The sequence below is a fragment of the Mesoplodon bidens genome (genome assembly GCF_964165515.1).
Source record: "Mesoplodon bidens genome assembly, chromosome: 13".
NCBI lineage: Eukaryota > Metazoa > Chordata > Mammalia > Artiodactyla > Ziphiidae > Mesoplodon > Mesoplodon bidens.
This window is the reverse complement of record NC_138169.1, coordinates 24,357,483-24,376,088: the sequence shown is the minus strand read 5'-3', so window position 1 is coordinate 24,376,088 and position 18,606 is coordinate 24,357,483. Positions and strand designations below refer to the sequence as shown.

Genomic DNA, 18,606 nt, shown 5'->3' with positions numbered 1-18,606 from the left:
ATTGTTCTTGTGAATTTTTGTCTTTTTAAAATTAATTACTGTCACGTTAGTGGAATGGTTATGCAGATGACCTTGTGTTTATTCCACTAAATAAGCATCTTTGCAGAGATTTGCAACAGCTTCACAGAATCCCATTCATACTTAAATACATCCCTGTTTGATACCAAAAGCTAAAGTCATATGCTTTTAATTAGGGAGCTTAGAGTGACTGCACAGTGAGTATCCTTGTCAAGTCTACAGGTTGCATATTGAATGCAAAGGCAAAACTTAAGTGTCTGAAGTTTCAGCTTAAGCTTAATACATCTTAAACACCGTGGTGTTTGTGTGTTAATGGGTTGATCTGCTTGAATTTATCTTTTGTCTTCTCAGAGCGCTTAAAGAACCTAAGGAACTGAATTTTGTTTTTGGGGTCAACATCGAACACCGGGACCTGGACGGCATGTTCATCTACAACTGTAGCCGCCTGATCAAGATGTATGAGAAAGTGGGCCCACAGCTGGAAGGGGGCATGTGAGTGCTGCCTGAGGAGAGCTTCAGCCCAGGATGGTTGGCGGGAGAGGTTTGGTCAGTGGGGTGACAGAGCCGTGTCTACCTCCTCCTGCAGGGCATGTGGCGGGGTCGTTGGGGTTGTAGATGTGCCCTACCTGGTCCTGGAGCCTACACACAACAAGCAGGACTTTGCTGATGCCAAGGAGTACCGGCACCTGCTGCGGGCGATGGGGGAGCACCTGGCACAGTACTGGAAGGACATCGCCATTGGTAACGCCCTTTCACTTCACCTCCAGCCTTGAGATCCTCTCGCTGCCTCAGGGGGCTGACTCCTCACGCGATGGTGTGGGTGCTTGTCTTCCAGCCCAGCGGGGAATCATCAAGTTCTGGGATGAGTTCGGCTACCTCTCTGCCAACTGGAACCAGCCTCCATCCAGTGAGCTCCGTTACAAACGACGGAGAGCTATGGAAATCCCAACCACCATCCAATGTGGTGAGTTGGGGGTTGGCACCTCCTCCTGACTCCTTTCCATCATAGTCGCTGTGCTGGCCTCCTGATTGCACTGACATTCAGGGACGTATGTCCCACTAGGGATATGAGTCTGTTTGGTGATGGCCCTGGGAGCTCAGTCTTGGGGCTGTGCTGTGCCCACCTGTCCTTTCTAAATGAGGCAGGAGGTCATCTACCCTGCCGGGTCTCACAAGGTTTGGTACCACATCGGTAGAAGTGTGAGTGATGACTGAGCCAGGATTTTGCTGGAGGAGGGAGAGGGGTTGGGGCCGCTGAGGGTCTGTGGTATAAAGTTTCCATCCTTGCTGGAATCACTGTCCCTGAGAAGAGTGACTGTTCTGTAAGGAAGGCAGAGTTGGAGCCAGACTGAGGATCTTTGCATAGAAAGTTGGGGGCATCTCTGCCTTGGGCCTGGCTGGGAGGAGCCTGGTTATTGTTGGTGGGCATGGCTGATGTTTTGTTGAGGGTATGTTCTGTGTCACAGATTTGTGTCTGAAGTGGCGGACCCTCCCCTTCCAGCTGAGTTCTGTGGAAAAAGATTACCCGGACACCTGGGTTTGCTCCATGAACCCTGATCCTGAGCAGGACCGGTGAGCACTTTTTCTAACAAGGAGTTTGTGGGCGTCCCCACCTCCCCCCGTGTTTTTTCCACTCTTCCACTATGCTTCTTGAGGTCAGTGCTCATATCCTTACATCTCTGTCTTGCTGTATAATAAGTGCCTGGAAATAATAGAAGTGTGTCCTGCAGTGAGTATTAATTCAGTGCATTTGGGAAGTCTGAGGTTGCTCTGGTGAGAGAGAGCATGGGTTGGCTGAGGAGGAAGGACCCTGCCCTACCTGGAGCTATCTTGCCACACCCTTCCTAGCACTTTCTGTCTACAGGTGTGAGGCTTCTGAACAGAAGCAGAAGGTTCCCCTGGGGACGTTCAGAAAGGATCTGAAGACACAGGAAGAGAAGCAGAAGCAACTGACAGAGAAAATTCGCCAGCAGCAAGAGAAGCTGGAGGCCCTGCAGGTGTCTGGGTCATGGGCAGTGGGCACATGGGCAGGACCCCTCAGTGTCTCCTCTGTTCCCTCAGGCTCAGTTTCACCCTTCTGTCACCCATGAGTGCTGCCCAAGCTTCCCAACCCCAACCTCCAGGCACACTGGTTCTCCAGTATGCCTTGATCATTCTTTAAAAAAAAAACAATTTTGTTTATATATTACAAAGAGGTCCGATTCATTTAGAATGTTTTGAAACTCCAGAAAGTACCTATCCTGTCTTAGAGGTAACCACCATTAACTGCACATCCTTCCAACTTTTTATGACCTCTACTTACACATAAATACATATATTTTTTATTAGAAATAGAGATCACGACTTACTTGTGTCATATCACATACTTTTTTTATTAGTGCGTAATTATTTTCTTGGGATAGTTTTCCAGAAGTGAATTTGAAAGAGTAAAAGGATTTTTAAAATTCTATGTTTTGGTTTTTTTCTTTTTTTTTTTTTGTTTGTGGTACGCGGGCCTGTCACTGTTGTGGTCTCTCCCGTTGCGGAGCACAGGCTCCGGACGCGCAGGCTCAGCGGCCATGGCTCACGGGCCCAGCCGCTCCGCGGCATGTGGGATCTTCCCGGACTGGGGCACGAACCTGTGTCCCCTGCATCGGCAGGCGGACTCTCAACCACTGCGCCACCAGGGAAGCCCTATGTTTTTCTTTAAATAACTTTGCAAATTATTCTCCAGAAGATGTATTATGTTTTGTTTTTTACCAGCCATACCTTTATTTTTAAATGTTTTTGCAAATTTGATAAGCAAAGATACACATCTTAAATTTGAATTTCATATTTCTAAAATTGAACAATTTTTTCGTGTGTTTCTTTTAGAACTGCTTATTGTTCTCTTATATTACTGTTGTTTTAAATTTTTTCCTTAATTGATTAGTCAGGTTTTTTTAGATATATGTGTGGTATCAACCGTTTATCGTATTTATTACAAAAGCCTTTCCCTTTCTGACTTCTGCACAGGCAGATGCTCTCATTGTATGCATGCTTCCCTGTCTGCCAAATCCAACCTGTCCTTTCCGGCTTTGGCCTTTAGGGATCTCCAACCGTTTTGGCTTGTTTTATAGGAATTTAGTCCACTGACACTTTTCCCCAGTCTCTCAATTGCTGGATTAATCATATAGAATCCTGTAATTTGCTGGTAGTTCAGTGTCTGTGAATTTTTGTCTTCTCAGTGAGAATGGGAGGTTTGTAATAGTAGAATTGTGGCCCAGGTGTTCTTTTTTATTTGCCCACTGTCTCAGACCGTGGGGCTCCAAAAAGAGTATGCTTGAATGTACCAGATACGCAAATGACCTCCTCATCATGTTTACCCTGCAGAAAACCACACCCATCCGCTCCCAAGCTGACCTGAAGAAATTGCCCTTGGAAGTGACCACCAGACCTTCCACTGAGGTAAAGGCCAGGGATAGGGGCAGGGCTTTTCCTGCCCCTATCTGGGATCCATGCTGGGTGTCTCATGCTGGGATCCATGTTGTCACTCTCTCTGGGCCTCTTTCAGGAACCTGCACGTAGACCTCAGCGTCCTCGGTCACCTCCTTTACCTGCTGTGATCAGGAATGCCCCGAGCAGACCCCCTTCCCTGCAGGCTCCCAGACCAGCCAGCCAGCCCCGAAAGGCTCCTGTTATCAGCAGCGTCCCAAAGCCTCCTGCCCCGACAGCACGGGAGGAGGCCAGTACTTCCAGGCTGCTCCAGCCTCCTGAGGTGCCCCGAAAGCCTGCCAACACTCCAGTCAAGACTGTGTCCCGGCCCGCCCGTCTCGTGCAGCCACCATCACCATCTCTGCTGCCCAACTCCAAGAGCCCTAGGGAGGTCCCTGCCCCCCGAGCCATCAAGACTCCAGTGGTCAAGAAGCCAGAGCCACCCAGTAAACTCTCCCTGGTGAGATGCTCCTCCTTCTCCAGCCCTGCCCACAGTGGTATAGGAATGGAGGGGGCAGCATTGACTGCATGGGGGGCGGTGGGGGGTGGAGAAGCCTCAGTGGAGATCAGCCTTCTGTGCTGCCCCTGCAGAGGAGGAGTCTGATAGCTGAAGGCACTCATGGCGGGCACAGAGCTTGCTGGTTCCCTGTCCAGGGAGCTCTTTGGTGCCCCCTCCAAGGTTTGGTCCTCCAGACGAGTCGCCTTCACTGGCTTCTCACGTGGTGGGCAGAGGTTGCAGCCTGGTGACAGCCTTGGTGGGCTGCAGCAGTGGTTGGCGTGGTTCAGTGGGGAGTGAACTGAGAGGCTCCCCCGTGACAGCTTTGAGCAAAGGTCCTCGTGGGCGTAGAGGCCGTGGGTTGCTGTGTCCCTAGTACTGCTGGGAGCCCAGCCCTGGCGGGGACTGAGACCCACAGACCCCTCTCTGAATGGCTCCTTTAGGCCAGATGGGATCTTCCGGCACCTGAGGGGCTGCCAGTGTCCCTCATGTTCCCGCTCCTCTTGCTGTAGGCCACTCCTGGTTGGAAGCGGAGTCTTGGGGTCTCGGATGAGGAAGAAGCCGAGGAAGAGGCTGAGAGGAGGAAAGAGAGGTCCAAGCGGGGCAAGTTTGTCGTGAAGGAGGAAAAAAAGGACTTGAATGAGGTAGGTTCTCAGCATTCTCCCTCCCCAGGGTCTCCACCGGCCACCTGCAGTCTATGACACGAGCCTTTCAGAAGCCTAGTCCATCTCTGAAGGACACTCAGTCACACAGACGACTAGAAACACGGTGCCTGGTAGGATCTTGAGTGAGACTGGCTTGTGGCTCTACTCACAGGCTTGAGGTGACACCGACGCAGATCTGCTTCGGTGTCTGTGACATTCTGCCCCTATGCCTGCTTTCTTGTTTACTGACATTTTTGGAGGCAGGTGTGTAGATACTGAGATAATGGTTGAGAGAGTGGCTCTCAATGAGGCCTGGGGATTTAAACAGCCGCACGAGACGACATGAGGTGATGGCTTGTGACCCTGGGCGGACAGTCTGTTCTTCAGGGGCACTGGCGGTGCCTCTCACGGACTCTGTTCTTGCAGCTCTCAGACAGTGCTGGGGAAGAGGACCCAGCTGACCTCAAGAGCGCTCAGAAAGGTGAGTTCAGGGAGGTGCCCAGAGCCTGTGGGGAAGTGGGAAGGGGGCCCCTTGCCAGCAGCACCGTATTCCGAAGGCTCATGGAGGCTTTCCTGGCTCCAGGCTCTCAAGCAACAATGGTTTCAAGTCTAATTCCGAGAAGAATGCTGAGGCTAGCACGCCCTCGTGTTTATTTTTAGCATCAGTTCCTTGGTGTTCACCTCTGGCAGTTATCATGCTGCTCTGCGGCACCCTCATGACAGTTGGGGAGGGAGACCAGGGTGGCTGGGCTCCACGTCCCTGGCATAGTGGCGTCAAGCTCCTAGGGGTTCTTGTCCCTGTGAACCTGGGATGACCTTTCTCAGGGTGGCCCTGCCTGGGTGGGGGGCTGTAGTCTAGTTTTCTAACTCCATCCGTACTCAGATAAAGGGCTGCACGTGGAGGTGCGTGTGAACAGGGAGTGGTACACAGGCCGTGTCACAGCCGTGGAGTTGGGCAAGAACGTGGTGCGGTGGAAGGTGAAGTTTGACTATGTGCCCACGGACACGACACCAAGAGACCGCTGGTAATGCCCCTTCTAGGAGGCTGGGTTGACAGAGTTGGGCAGGGGCAGGCAGCCCATCCTGGGAGCCTGGGACACATATGACACAAACACTGGGTCCTCCCTAGGGTGGAGAAAGGCAGTGAGGATGTGCGGTTGATGAAGCCCCCTTCCCCGGAGTATCAGAGCCCGGACACGCAGCAGGAGGGCGGGGAGGAGGAGGAGGAGGCAGCTGTGGCACAGCAGGCTGTAGCCATGGCGGAACCCTCCACCTCGGACTGCATTCGCATTGAGCCCGACACCACCGCCCCGAGCACCAACCACGAGACCATTGACCTCCTCGTCCAGATCCTTCGGTGCGTTGTCGTCCTGCTCCGGGGTCAGCGCTGGTTCTCCACTAGCTCTGTGCCATTCTGATTTCCAGTCTCCACCTTCTTTCTTGTTTAGGAATTGTTTACGGTACTTCCTGCCTCCGAGTTTCCCCATCTCTAAGAAGGAGCTGAGTGCTATGAATTCAGATGAGCTGATATCGTTTCCTCTGGTGAGTCTGCCCAGGCTTTGGTTTTTGACTCTGCACGCCCCCCTTGGTGCTTGTTGTGATTGTCAGCTCTCAGCTGTGTGCCCCCTTCCCCGTTTGGCCAGCTTCCCTTTCATCTGCTGAGGGAAGGGAAGAGGGGACTTTACATTGTGGAAAAAGAAGCTGCTCAGCCGGATGACTGGTGTGCAGCTGGTGAGATGCTGGGGTGGAGTGGAATCCTCACTTAGGGACAGGCCCAGTGTGACTTGTGTGGAGTACGTCCCTTTTCCTCTGCCAAGGCAGGAAACAGTAAAGAGCTTAGGTTCAAAGTGCCGAAAACGTGACTCTCGGAGGTATAGGGAAGCTCGTGGTGTGTGGAGATAAGCGTGGGATCTTATTTAGCAAATGCAGATGCAGTGCCTCAGTGCTGGAGCCTCCAAGTGGCTTAAGAGTCAGTAGAGACTGAATTTTTAGCAGGTACCTAGACATGAGGCTGGGAGCATAAGTGCTCTGCAAGGTGGGTGGGAGGGCTGGGGGCAGCCTCTGGGAGGGGGAGAGAGCGACCAGGGCTAAAGAAAAACGTGCGTTTGGGTGAGTGTTTGTAGAAGTGATGGGAAGTGTTTGAGGCAGAGGGACTGTCGTGAACAAAGGCTCAGGGATGCAAGGGCAGGTGGGGGCCAGCGCACTGGTCTCTGTGGTGAGCACTCAGGGAGAAGGGCCCTCAGAGCCAGGAGAGGAGGCATCGGGGGCACCCCTCTGAGGTGCAGTGGCTTAAACTTTGTATGAAATGGAGGCCCAGCTAAAGGTTTGAGCGGATGGAATTGTAGACTTTGAACCATGTCCGGGGCAGGGGTCAAGAGGCTTTTTCTGTAGAGGCCAGTTAGCAAATATTTTCAGCTTTATGGGCTGTAAGGTCTCTGTGGCAACTATTCAGCTCTGCCATTACAGTGTGGAAGCTGCCATAAGACCATATGCAAAGGAATGGATGTGGCTGAGGTCTAGTAATGCTTGTTTTACAAAAACAGGGGGCAGGCTGATTTGGTCACAGGCAGTGAGTAGTCCGTTGACCCTGCCCCTAAGAGGGTAACTCTGGTTCTGGGTAGGAGGGTGGATGGGAGACACAGGGACAGGGAAGCTGGTCTAATGGTGATAGGTCAGGGAGGGGCGATGGGAGCTCTGACAGGTGAAGGGGCCCTGTCAGGGGTCCTTCTTTGGCTGAAGGCAGGTGATGGAGAGGAGGCAGAGGTCACGTGCTTCCCTGTGGGAATTAGAGGTTGATGACAAAGCTGTTAACTAGGAGAGAAACAGGGTGAGGGTGAGGAAGACGAGTTGTGATTTGACTTGGGCTGGAAGTACCAGCACTTCATTTCTGGTGATGTCCAGTGGACAGGACACTGGAGATTGGGGCTGGCACTTGGGAGGGGTGGGAAGGCCAGGGCTGGAGATGGGGATTGGGAGTCATCCACATCAAGAGGATGTTTCTGCTGTAGGAATAGCTTAAGTTTTCTAGGGAGGAGTTTCTGGAGAGGACAACTGGAATTGAAACTGCAGGGTTAATATGTTTAAGATGGCAGGCCCTCGTGGGGCAGCTGTATGCTTGATAAAGTTTGCCAGAGAGGAAAACATGGAGTTTTGTCTCCATTCTACTTTAAAAAAGGGAAATGAGGCTAGGAGCTGAAGAAACTCAGGGGCAGAGAGGTGAACAGTCTGTCTTAATAGAGCTCAGATTCGAACCCAGAACAACTTGTTAGGACAAGGGTCTTGCTCCCCTGCGAGATGAGGGCGCACTGCACGCTGGGGAAGCTAGAAGGTGCAGAACTCATGGTGGCTTCACAGAAAGCTGCTACACCTCAACGCTTACCCTTGTTCAGGCTGCAGGCATCCTCTGCAGATCCCAGGAACAAACAGCTGATAGGCCAGCTAGGTCGGCCTGGCATGTTTGTTGCTTTTGGCTTAAAGTTGTTGCCAAATTCAGAGTAAAGCCTGGGTGCAGTGGGATCTCTGCAGTGGGCCTGACTGCTCAGACCAAAGCACACTCAGGAGCATCTGAGCCTAAAATAGTCTGTTGGCTTATGCTTGTAAAGGGAGGTGTACCACTAATGCATCAGTTTAATAGCCACCTAAGTGAAATGCCTAAAATAACTCAAACTTTAATTTTTTTAACGTTAGGGACACAACAAGAATCTAATGTTCATTGTATCCTTGTCAGTTTGTAAATGACTGTCCTTTTGCTCATCATGCTGGACTAGGAGTTCCAGACCGTCAGGGGTCCTGCAAATACTAGATTAAAAAAAAAATATATATATATATATACTTTAAAAGTAACATAACTGCCTGTGAATCTTTAATGGCCTAAAAGTGGAAAAAAAACTAAAATGAATACAAATCATAGTTAGGCTTAAGACATTGTGTATTACATTTTAATTTGTGTGTATTACATTTACATTTGGCACCTGCTTGAACTTTTTTTTTTTTTTTTTGCGGTACGCGGGCCTCTCACTGTTGTGGCCTCTCCCCTTGCGGAGCACAGGCTCTGGACGCGCAGGCTCAGCAGCCATGGCTCACAGGCCCAGCCGCTCCGCGGCATGTGGGATCCTCCCAGACTGGGGCACGAACCCGTGTCCCCTGCATCGGCAGGCGGACTCTCAACCACTACGCCACCAGGGAAGCCCTGAACGTTTATTTTTGCGCTGCCAAGTGATAATTATTTTTTGTGCAGAATTTGAAGTTTCTTTTGCCCTCTTGATTTACTGGGATAGTATTCTAGATTGTAAACAATTAAATAGTTCTAACACGTTTTAAAAACAGCAGTTTTTAGCCGTTCAGTGCTAGGTAGTTCATACATCTTCACAGAAGTAAATAAATGGTAGAGTTGGCGAGACTGCAGTTGTCAGCCAGGACCTGCTGGTCACGGGTTTGTGTTCATCAGAATGGCCTCATCATTCATGTTGGTGATTTATGAGTAAATCATAATGTTGTAACTTTGAAATTAAACCTAAAGAGTTACTACCCAAATTGTTTTTTATACTGAGATTCCATGTAACTTTCATTTGAAACAAGTGTTCTGCTAATTTCTGAAAGTTTGATAAAGCCCCATGTCTAGAGAGAGTGCTAGTTAACATTACTGCCCCACCCCCGGGAAGTTTCAGGTACTCAGGGAAGATGGTGAAAAGCTCTGATGCTGTATAAACATACTACACAAACCTGGAGGAATCTGTTGTTGATAGGTGCTTGATAAATACTTGTGGAAGAGAACTTTTGATCTTTACATTGTTGGTTGTGACTTGCAAGTGGTTTGCTCAAAGTGCTGTTGTGCACTTTAGAAAGGTGAATGGTGAATGGTGAGAATCATCCCTCACGTTTACTCACGGCTGGCCGTCTGCCAGAGCAATTTGGTACGTGCATCATGTGTGATCCCATCTTCGTCCTCGTGGCAGCCCTGCCATCTACCTGTGAGGTAGATGTCGAGGTCTTTCTTCTCTGGAGCTAGAGAGATCACTTGCTTCTGGGTCCGGCATCCTTTCAGACTGAGCTTTGTGCTGAGCCAGTTGGGGACACCAGTGCCCATCTAGAAGGGCACTGGGGACCCTTGTGAGCTCATGCACTCACCCTCCAGCTCATCTCCCAACAGAAAGAGTACTTCAAGCAGTATGAAGTGGGGCTCCAGAACCTGTGCCATTCCTACCAGAGCCGCGCCGACTCGCGGGCCAAGGCCTCCGAGGAGAGCCTGCGTACCTCTGAGAGGAAGCTCCGCGAGACAGAGGAGAAGCTGCAGAAGCTGAGGACCAACATCGTGGCGCTCCTGCAAAAGGTGCAGGAGGTGAGCCAGGCAGCCCTCTCATTGTAGCGGACCACCTGGTGTCTCAGGGAGGGGGGGCTTGGGCACCTCCTGCTCCCTTCTCCCCACTCACAGGAATCTGTGGTTCCAACCCTGGCTGCACAGCATCCTGACCAGGAGGGCTGGAGGTGGTGCGGCTGCCTGGGCCTCATCCCAGCCAGACCCACGGTATCAGACTTTTGCCCTTGTTTAGACATTCTGATATACAACCTGGTTTGAGAACCCTCCAAGTCATAAAACAGAAAGACATTCTCACTTTTCCAGATGACGCCCAGATGGGATTAGGTAGCCCAGAAGCAGGGAGCGCCCTGTAGGGTCTCAGCCCTTTATCCAGGCAGTAAACATTGAGGACTACTGCTCTGTGCTTGTCCTGTGGACCCTTGGTGAAGCAGACAGGCAAGATAGGGGTCCTGCTCTCATAGCCCAATAAGTGGAGGAGACAGAACTACTGTTGACGGGAAGTGCTGTGAAGTAAATACGAGAGAGACAGAAAACAGGGATGCCACTTTACTAGGGTGTTCAGGGGAAGCCTCTCTGAGGAGGTACTTGAGCTGAGGGCAGAACCAGTCACGCAGGAGTGGGATGTGAGAGCTCTGGGGAGAGGGAAGAGCAGGGCCTGAGGCCCAAGGCAGGGAGATGTGGGCGATAGAAGAAGCAGGGCCCTGTCCAGGTGGGAAGTCCCTGGAGGGTGTGGCACTAAGACGTTTGCAATCTAAGACATTTACTCTGGTTGTAGGAGGGCCTGGAGGGGGCGGAGGTTAGAATCCGGGACTCCAGTGAGGAGGTTCCCACAGTTGTCTGGGTGAGAGATTCTGGCAGCCTGAACCTTGGATGGTGACAGTGAGGAGGGAGAGAAGTGGGCAGATTTGTTGTGACGTCTTGAGGGAAGGGGAGGAAACAAGGGTGATGGTTGTGGTTTGTCTGAGCTCCTGGGTGGAGGGGAGGCGGTGGTGGCCTGTACCAAGATGAAGCAACTCAGGGTGGGTGGTGCCATTGAGCTGTTGGATGTTTTGAGTCTGAGAAGCCTGCAGCATGGCTAAGGCAAGCCAGGAACTTGGGGTAGAGGCAGGGTAGGAGCAAGAAATCTGGGTGTCATCTGAGCACAGAGGAGGGAGGGGGCGGATGATCAAGAAGGGACAGGCCTGACAGCCAGGGTGGAGGGGTGAGAGGAAGGGGCACGAGCTGCAAGAAGGGTGGGGAGGCGGGCCCCCCACCACCTTGTGGCCCCCGGCTGACCCTGCCCTGCTCTGTTCCAGGACATAGACATTAACACAGATGACGAGCTGGATGCCTACATCGAGGACCTGATCACCAAGGGGGACTAAGAGGCCTGGAGCCAGAGATCAGCTCCCCTGCCCTGCAAGGCAGAGCTCCTGGGGGTGGAGTTTCATTTATGGGTTGATGGACTTACCTTGGTTCGACTCCCATGGGATATTTGTGCTTTTGGAGGGAAAGAGACTGATTCTTTGAATCTTCCTCCCTAAGTTTATAAATATTTATTTTTTAAAAGAAACAAGATGCTGTGCCTGCTGTGAGACCGTACATTTTTTTTGGTGACTCTTGGGCAGAGAATAGAAGCAGGACGCCAAGTCTGAGCTGCTTCTCTTGGCTCCGGGCTCCTCAAGATGTGGTGAATCCAGTGCCATTTGGAAGTTGGGGAGGCTCCAGGGGCAGGGCTGGGGGAGGGACAGGGCCCCCCAGGCTGGTGCTCCCCCAGGAGCTCCAATCCAGGGGATCCCCACAGAGCCAGGGTTAGGAGGAGGCTCAGCGCTGAAGCAGCTCCCTGTGTCGTGGCTCCTGCTTCAGGTCGGGGATGTGAGTGGTGGCCCAAGTGGTCGATCTTGGCTGTGGCACCGTCCAGACAGCTTGGGGAAGAAAGATCCTCCTGTTCAACTTCCCCATCCACTACCTAAGTTCTCCCTGCTGGAGAACTAACAGTGGAAAGTGAGGTTTCCTGCCTCAAAAACTTGAGTCCAGGTTGTGGCGTGGACAGATCCGACTGGTCAGACTGCTGACCTGGGTAACACACTGAATGTTTGAATTCCAAAGGATTCCTTTTAGGAAAGGACCATGTGTGTGAAGGAGCCCCTGTGCTGGTTGGTGGCGGCCTCGTCTGGGGGTGTGGCAGGGTTCTAGGGAGCGCACCTTCCTCAATGATTCTGGCCATGTGGAGAGCCTGGCGCTGCTTTTTCTCTTACTGCGTCCCCCCCTGTCTGGCCCCACCAGGCCCAGTCAAGGTTCCTGCTTTGGGGCAGATGGGAGGAGGGGGTCACTGAGCCACAGGGACTCCGGAGGTGGCTCTGCAGGAAGCACACCATGCCTTCCTTCCCGCCTGGTCACAGCCTCATACAGCTGTGTCCCTCAACTTCTCAGGGTCAAAGACAAAGACAAGAGTTGCTGAATTTTCTCTTCAATGGCCATTGGAAAAATTCTGGTTTGATTTCTCCTCTCTTCTTCCCCCTTTATTTGGGGACTTGGGATTTTCTGAAGGCACAAGAACTATGGTCTTGTGCCACTGGTCTGCGATTCAGACCTCTCGGTGTGTTTCCAGCATCTACCCACCTCTGGTCAGCAGTGGCCACGTGCTGCCCTGTGAAGACTCCAGTAGGCTGGGAAGCGCTGGCGAGGGAGGCAGGCCCCATGGGAATCGGAGGTCTTTACCCATTTGTGCACGTGGCCAGAAGCACCTGTGACTTGGGGGTTTGGGACTTCTCCAAACCACATCCCTGGGCAAGGGCTCTTTGGGGGAAACACCACTCAGAGAGGCCCTGACCTCTTCCTCTGAAGATTCGCTAAGAGTCTTAGGGCTTCTTGAGTTGGTGGTGCCTCTCCTGTCCAGCTTGCTCTCTTCATCACAGGCAGCATATGGTCCATTTTTGTCCCCAAACCTGCTGTTTTAATCTAAGTGCAAGCTGGTTCTGCATTTTTACCAGAGGGTAATACTCAAGTTTTTAATTTACATACCTGTAATCAAAATGCAATACTATAAACTTTCACTGGTGAGACTCCTGAACTCAGCCTGTTTTCTTCTCTTAGTAAAATCCAGCACCTTCCTCCTCTTCATTCTTTCCACCACTGTGGCTTTAAACTGTCTTCAGATTCTTCCTCATCTCCACCATCTTGTCTTATGTCTTCACCCTCCTGGACACCCACAGAAACTGAAATACTGAATTTCTTAAACATTTTAGCTTCAACTTCTGGGTGTTCCCACTTTGCTGTTTAAATCCAACCACAGCTGTGCTGAATGCAGCCTGCTTCCAGGCAGAGCTCCTTCCATTCTGCGTGGGAAGATAGGATGCAGGGGTTCCTCCCCCTTCCGTGTCCTGGATAACTAACCTGCTTGGAATTGTCTAAAATTGTCTAAAACTTGGGAGAAGAAGATGGTCTGGCGGGGCTGTGGCAGGAAGGTCCTGAGTTCAAGGCAGCAAGAAGGTGAGTGAGTGCAGCGACCCTTGTTTTTAAGGAGTGGGAGGGATGGGGACTTTTGTGTTTTGTTTTTTTTTTCCAAGTGACACATGCACATGGTAAAAATTCAAACAGTACGAAAGGCTGGACCATGAAAAGCAAGGCTCCCTCCTCCCCACCCCGCCGCCCCCCAATGCTTACTCTCCCTGGAAAGAGTATCCGTCCTGAGCATACAACTACACATCTACGGTTCTGTTTCTGCCTGTTTCTCACTTAGTAAATCTTGGGACTTGTTTCTGAAGAGCTCACATGGATCTACTTTATTCTTCTGAACAACCACATAGCATTTCATCGTCTTGGATGTACTGTCATTTAGTAGTCCCACTTACAGAGATTTTGGTTTTTAATGTTTACGAAAAGTGCTGTGATGAGTGTGTGTGTGTACATGTGTACTTAATTGTTAACTCAGATCTGGGTTTATACAGGGTTAAGTTCCAAAGAGAAATGGCTGTCAGATGGTGGATGCATTAAAAATTCTAAGATACATTCCAGAAAAGACTTCCCAATTTCAACTCCCACCAACAGTATATTCCTTGCCCCCACCCCCCACTTGCCTGTCTCTTCTATCTGAACTGTTTAGTAATCTGAAAGGTGAAAAGTGATGGATTTTTGAGTTGGTTTGAATTAATTTACGTGAGATTGAAAATCTTTGTTGGCCAGTTGTGTTTCTCTCTGGGACACAGCTGTAGTTCTGAATCTTGGGGTAGGGACTTTGTAAATCAGATGAAAAACAAGGGGCAAGTCCTCAGGGAAATGTTCATCTTATATCACCCCTCAGCCCCTAAGTATCCCATGATTTAGCATTACAAACCCCACATCAATACTGTATTTCTAGGTCAGGACAAGGGTTTGGCATTGTTTACCAAATGAAGGCATAGGTTAATAGGCTGAGAGAAACCTCTCTGGTTCCTCCTGTGAGTGGCACTGCTTTTTGGCTCCTCTTGTTGGGTCCAGTTCCCCTTGAAAGACATGACTGTCTTTTAGACCCGTGGTTCAAGCAGCACTGGGCAAGCATCCACAGCTCTACAGACCAATCCGTGTTAAGACTGATAGAGCTCGAACTTCTTTCCCTTTTACACAGAACACAAGATTTGGTCTGAGCGGGCCGTGTGCCTCCACTGGCTACTCGTCCCTGATGTAAGGCTGTCCTGCATCTGGGCCAGGCTGTAAGGGACCCGCTGGCAGTTGCCTAGATGCCTGAAACATCCTCAGAATTCCACTGGAGGATTCTGCCCCTTGCTGGAGATGGAACCTCTGAGGCTTCCTTTGGAACGGCCACATTGCTCTTGGTTCCTGAGCAGGTGGACAGCCAGCTTGGCCACGGGAGGCACAGCTACAAAAGAACATGCGTTCTCTGCTGCCATGTTTGAGGCCTCCAACTGTCCTCAGCACTGCTGGGGGCACCCTCTCCATAGTGAGCAAGACACAGACTGGAGAGAGGGAGGGCCTGGCGAGGGACAATCCCACTCAGGAATGAGCCCAAATGTTGCCAAGCCTGTTTTTCAGTCTGGCAGTTTTCATGGCAGTAACTTGGAATGTGCCAGGCCCAACTAGGACCCCTGGTGGATCCTGCAGTAATTTCTTTCAGCTCACAAGGCCTCAGACAGAACACTGCCCATCCTGGGTCCCCTTTTCCTCCTCTAAAATAAAGGCGTTGGATGACAGTAGAGGTTTTCTGGCTTACTAAGTTGTAGTTCTCCACCAGAAATTTATCCAGAGGCCCGTATAGACGGTTGGAATGGGGCCCCAAAGCCCTTGCTGCCCTGACCCCTTACCTTTGCTTCCAAGATTCACTGGCCCCACCTGCTACCTGTAGGCCTTCCACGGCCTACTCATTGGCCCTCGTGGGGTGTTACCCTATGGCCTTTTGGCCTTCTAACTGTCGGCCCACTTCAGTATTCCGAGGTGAGGAGGGCGGGTCTTCCATCCAGGCGCTTTTGGTCTGCAAAGCAGGTTGCCCCTGCTACTTCCTGGGGCTCAGGCTTTCTCAGCAGCTTCCAGCCAGGGCCTGGAGATAGGGGAGCCCATACCACTGAGGCCAACCTGGACCAGGGACAGGGGAAGGGTCTGACAGACACATCCCTCCTTTCTTGTCCCCTCTGGACTCTGCTGAGATGCTCCCATGGGACTCTCTGGGGCCACTTCCTGCCTGAGCAACTGCAGTTCTCGGGAAGCTGTGGGCAGCTCTAACCCACAACTTTGAATTTACGGTCCTTTCTTCCCTACTTCTTGCTCTGTTTAAGCTCTGGGTTCTCACTCCCCTACCCAGTTCCCCACCATTTAAGCCAGTCTGACTCTAGCCGGGTTTGGGGGCGCTGCGATGCGAGGAGAACCCCTAATTGTCAGAAGGAAGAGTTTTGAGTTCCTCACGCTAAATCATCAGCTACCATAACACAGCACAAGCCCGGGGACTGGCTGCAAACTCACCTGGCCCAGAGGACACGTCCAGGACCCGGCCCTCGGCCATCTCTCTCCAGAGGCTTTGGGGGTGTCCAACGCTCAGTCCCATCTGGGCGCCTGCCTTCTCCCAGGTCGCCAACGGTTGCAGGAGGCGGAGAGCACCCCTCCCCCACCCTCCTCCAGACCCTCAAGGCAGGCGCGCAATGGCGCCTGCGCGGTGCAGCGGCCTGGCACGTGCTGTGCGCCGAGCGCATGCGCCCTGGGAACGTCGCGAGCCCGCCTACGTGCCCGAGCCCGGGTGGGCGGGCGTCCGAGCCTCAGACGGGGTGAGGGTAGGGCGTCGTGAGCAAACCCGCGTGTACAAGGCCCACCCAGAGCCCAGCGTGGGGACGGAGGCCTTGAGGGTCCCACATCCTAGGGCCAGGGGAGGGAAGGCCTTGGGGATGCAGTGTCCGGCTCAGACCCCAAGCAGCGAAGTGGGGAATTTTTTCCGCTGGAGTCTGCGTATTAAGCCCGGGCACAGGTGAAACCTTTTACCCGGTTGTTTCCCAACTTTTTGTGGTCACTACAGAAAACTTTTTGATATAGATGTCCTTGATGGTGTGGTGCTTTTACGTCTGCAAGACAGAGGACCGGGGAAGGAAGCTGCATGTTCTACATTTTGAAATACCCTTTCCAGGTAATTTCCCCTGAAGGTTCAGCCCGCTGACTCTCGGGACCTGAGACCTCTTGGGTTTCACGACCTCGGCTCACAACTTTCTTTTCTGCTGGTTTGTCTGTCCTTGGCCTGGTTTATGGTGTTTCTTGAAAGGTTTTGGGGTTTCCTATCATGTTTAAGAAAGTCCCTCCCCCTCTACTCACCTGCAAACATTCTCTTGCATTTTGTTGCACTGTATTAAAGTTTTTTGTGTCAACCTCCACTCCCCGTGGGAAATATTTTAGTATCTGCGGTTAGGCAGGAGTCAGACTTTGGTTTTGGTTTTTCCAGATGGAAATTCACTTATGCCACCCCCATTTATTAAACGAACCACCTAGGTCATTATTTATATTCATTCTATTTGGTTTTGGACCTGTTGGGCTTGAGATGACCCTTACATATGTCAATGGAGACAGCCTGTTACCAGCTGGACAGGCGATTCCGACGCGAAGGGTGAGGTCCTAGCTGAAACTAGCTTTGGGGGCGTCATTAGCATCTAGATGGATCAATCTCCCTCGCTGTTTTTCTTATTAAAATAGTTTTCCAGACTATTCTTAGAATTTCTTCTCTCATGAAATTTAAAATCACGTAATCCAGTTCTCTCCCGTCCCTGCCCGCCTCCGCAACAAGTTCCATTGGGATTTAAATTATAATTGCATTAAATTTAGATAAATCTCCATAGATGATACGAAATGGTTTTCCATTTGTTTGACTCCTTTTAGATCTTCCAATAAGATTTTATTTCTTCATATGGGTTGTGTAACTTTCTCATTTTATTCCTGTTTTATGTTATTTGTCACTATTGTGAATGGAATTTCCCCCCATCTCTATTCCTGATTATTAATATATAGAAAAGCAAATTGTTTAATATAATTTATTTTCTATCTTATAAACTCTGGTAGTTTTCAAAATAAACTTGTATTTTTAGATAAAATGTGCAAATTTGCCAGTATGCCAGTTTTAATTGCCGAACCTCTGAAACAGTGTTGAATAATTAATTATCCATGTCTTTTTTCTGATGAGGATGGAAATCCACACGTTAGGGTTGAGCAGAATATTGTCTGTTGGTTTTGGTGACTGGTCTTTAAAGTGTAGAAAGAGTTTTTTCTGTTTTTGTTGTTGCTGTTGTCTTGTTTTTTAAACTTGGGGCTTCTGGGACGAAGCCATGGCTGCCAATCTTGTCTGAGTTGAGCACCAGGGGGCACCAGTTACACAGAATGAAATGTGGGTTGTGAGGCCTCCATCCCCATCCCCCATTGTCAAATGCCTTTTCAGCATCTATTGATAAAATCATATGGGGTTTTTCTCCTTTAAGCTACTGTTTTAGCGATTATTCTTATTAGACATTGAGCAGCTACAAAAGAATACTGTATAAAATATAAGGGGGCTTCCCTGGTGGCGCAGTGGTTGAGAGTCCGCCTGCCAATGCAGGGGATACGGGTTCGTGCCCCGGTTCGGGAAGATCCCACATGCCGCGGAGTGGCTGGGCCCGTGAGCCATGGCCGCTGAGCCTGCGCGTCCGGAGCCTGTGCTCCGGAACGGGAGAGGCCACAGCAGTGAGAGGCCCACGTACCGCAAAAAAAAAAAAAAATTTATAAGGTAAGAAGAATATGCAGTGTACATCCATCACCTGGTTTAAGAAAACACATTATTATTACTTTATAATCCCTGTGTGCCCTTCCTGGGTCCTGTCCTTTCCCCTTTCTTCCTTGCTCAGCAGTAACCACAAGCCTGAATTCTGTGTTTATCTTTTCTTTGCGCTTCTTGTACTTTTACCATGTTGGTTTGTGTTTCTAAATAATTGCTTTGTTTTGCCTGTTTTTGAACTTAAATGGACATAACTTAAAAACACATTTATTAATTTATTTAGTTTTGGCTGTATTGCGTCTTTGTTGTTGCATGTGGGCTTTCTCTAGTTGCGGTGAGCGGGCTTCTCATGATGATGGCTTGTCTTCGTTGTGGAGCACAGGCTCTAGGCACGCAGGCTTCAATAGTTGTGGCATGCAGGGGCTCAGTAGTTGTGGCTCACGAGCTCTAGAGCACAGGTTCAGAAGTTGTGGTGCACGGGCTTAGTTGC

The 18,606-nt window shown here is 50.6% G+C and overlaps 1 protein-coding gene across 3 annotated transcripts in view; it reads left to right on the top strand.

Moving 5' to 3' along the window:
* MORC2 (MORC family CW-type zinc finger 2) overlaps positions 1 to 11,512 on the top strand; it is a 41,193-nt gene extending 29,681 nt beyond the window's left edge. The window contains exons 13-27 of one of the 3 annotated variants that reach the window (XM_081251820.1): positions 370 to 510; positions 605 to 759; positions 854 to 982; positions 1,485 to 1,590; positions 1,883 to 2,015; positions 3,370 to 3,444; positions 3,551 to 3,931; positions 4,480 to 4,611; positions 5,038 to 5,092; positions 5,495 to 5,636; positions 5,741 to 5,968; positions 6,060 to 6,153; positions 9,761 to 9,949; positions 10,043 to 10,135; positions 11,224 to 11,512. In XM_081251820.1, the coding sequence (XP_081107946.1) occupies positions 370 to 510; positions 605 to 759; positions 854 to 982; positions 1,485 to 1,590; positions 1,883 to 2,015; positions 3,370 to 3,444; positions 3,551 to 3,931; positions 4,480 to 4,611; positions 5,038 to 5,092; positions 5,495 to 5,636; positions 5,741 to 5,968; positions 6,060 to 6,153; positions 9,761 to 9,949; positions 10,043 to 10,135; positions 11,224 to 11,292 (2,122 nt within the window). In that variant the 3' untranslated portion in view covers positions 11,293 to 11,512. The remainder of the gene's footprint in view (positions 1 to 369; positions 511 to 604; positions 760 to 853; positions 983 to 1,484; positions 1,591 to 1,882; positions 2,016 to 3,369; positions 3,445 to 3,550; positions 3,932 to 4,479; positions 4,612 to 5,037; positions 5,093 to 5,494; positions 5,637 to 5,740; positions 5,969 to 6,059; positions 6,154 to 9,760; positions 9,950 to 10,042; positions 10,136 to 11,223) is intronic. The other 2 variants (XM_081251822.1, XM_081251821.1) reach the window with 2 other exon arrangements.
* Positions 11,513 to 18,606: the final 7,094 nt, after the last annotated feature.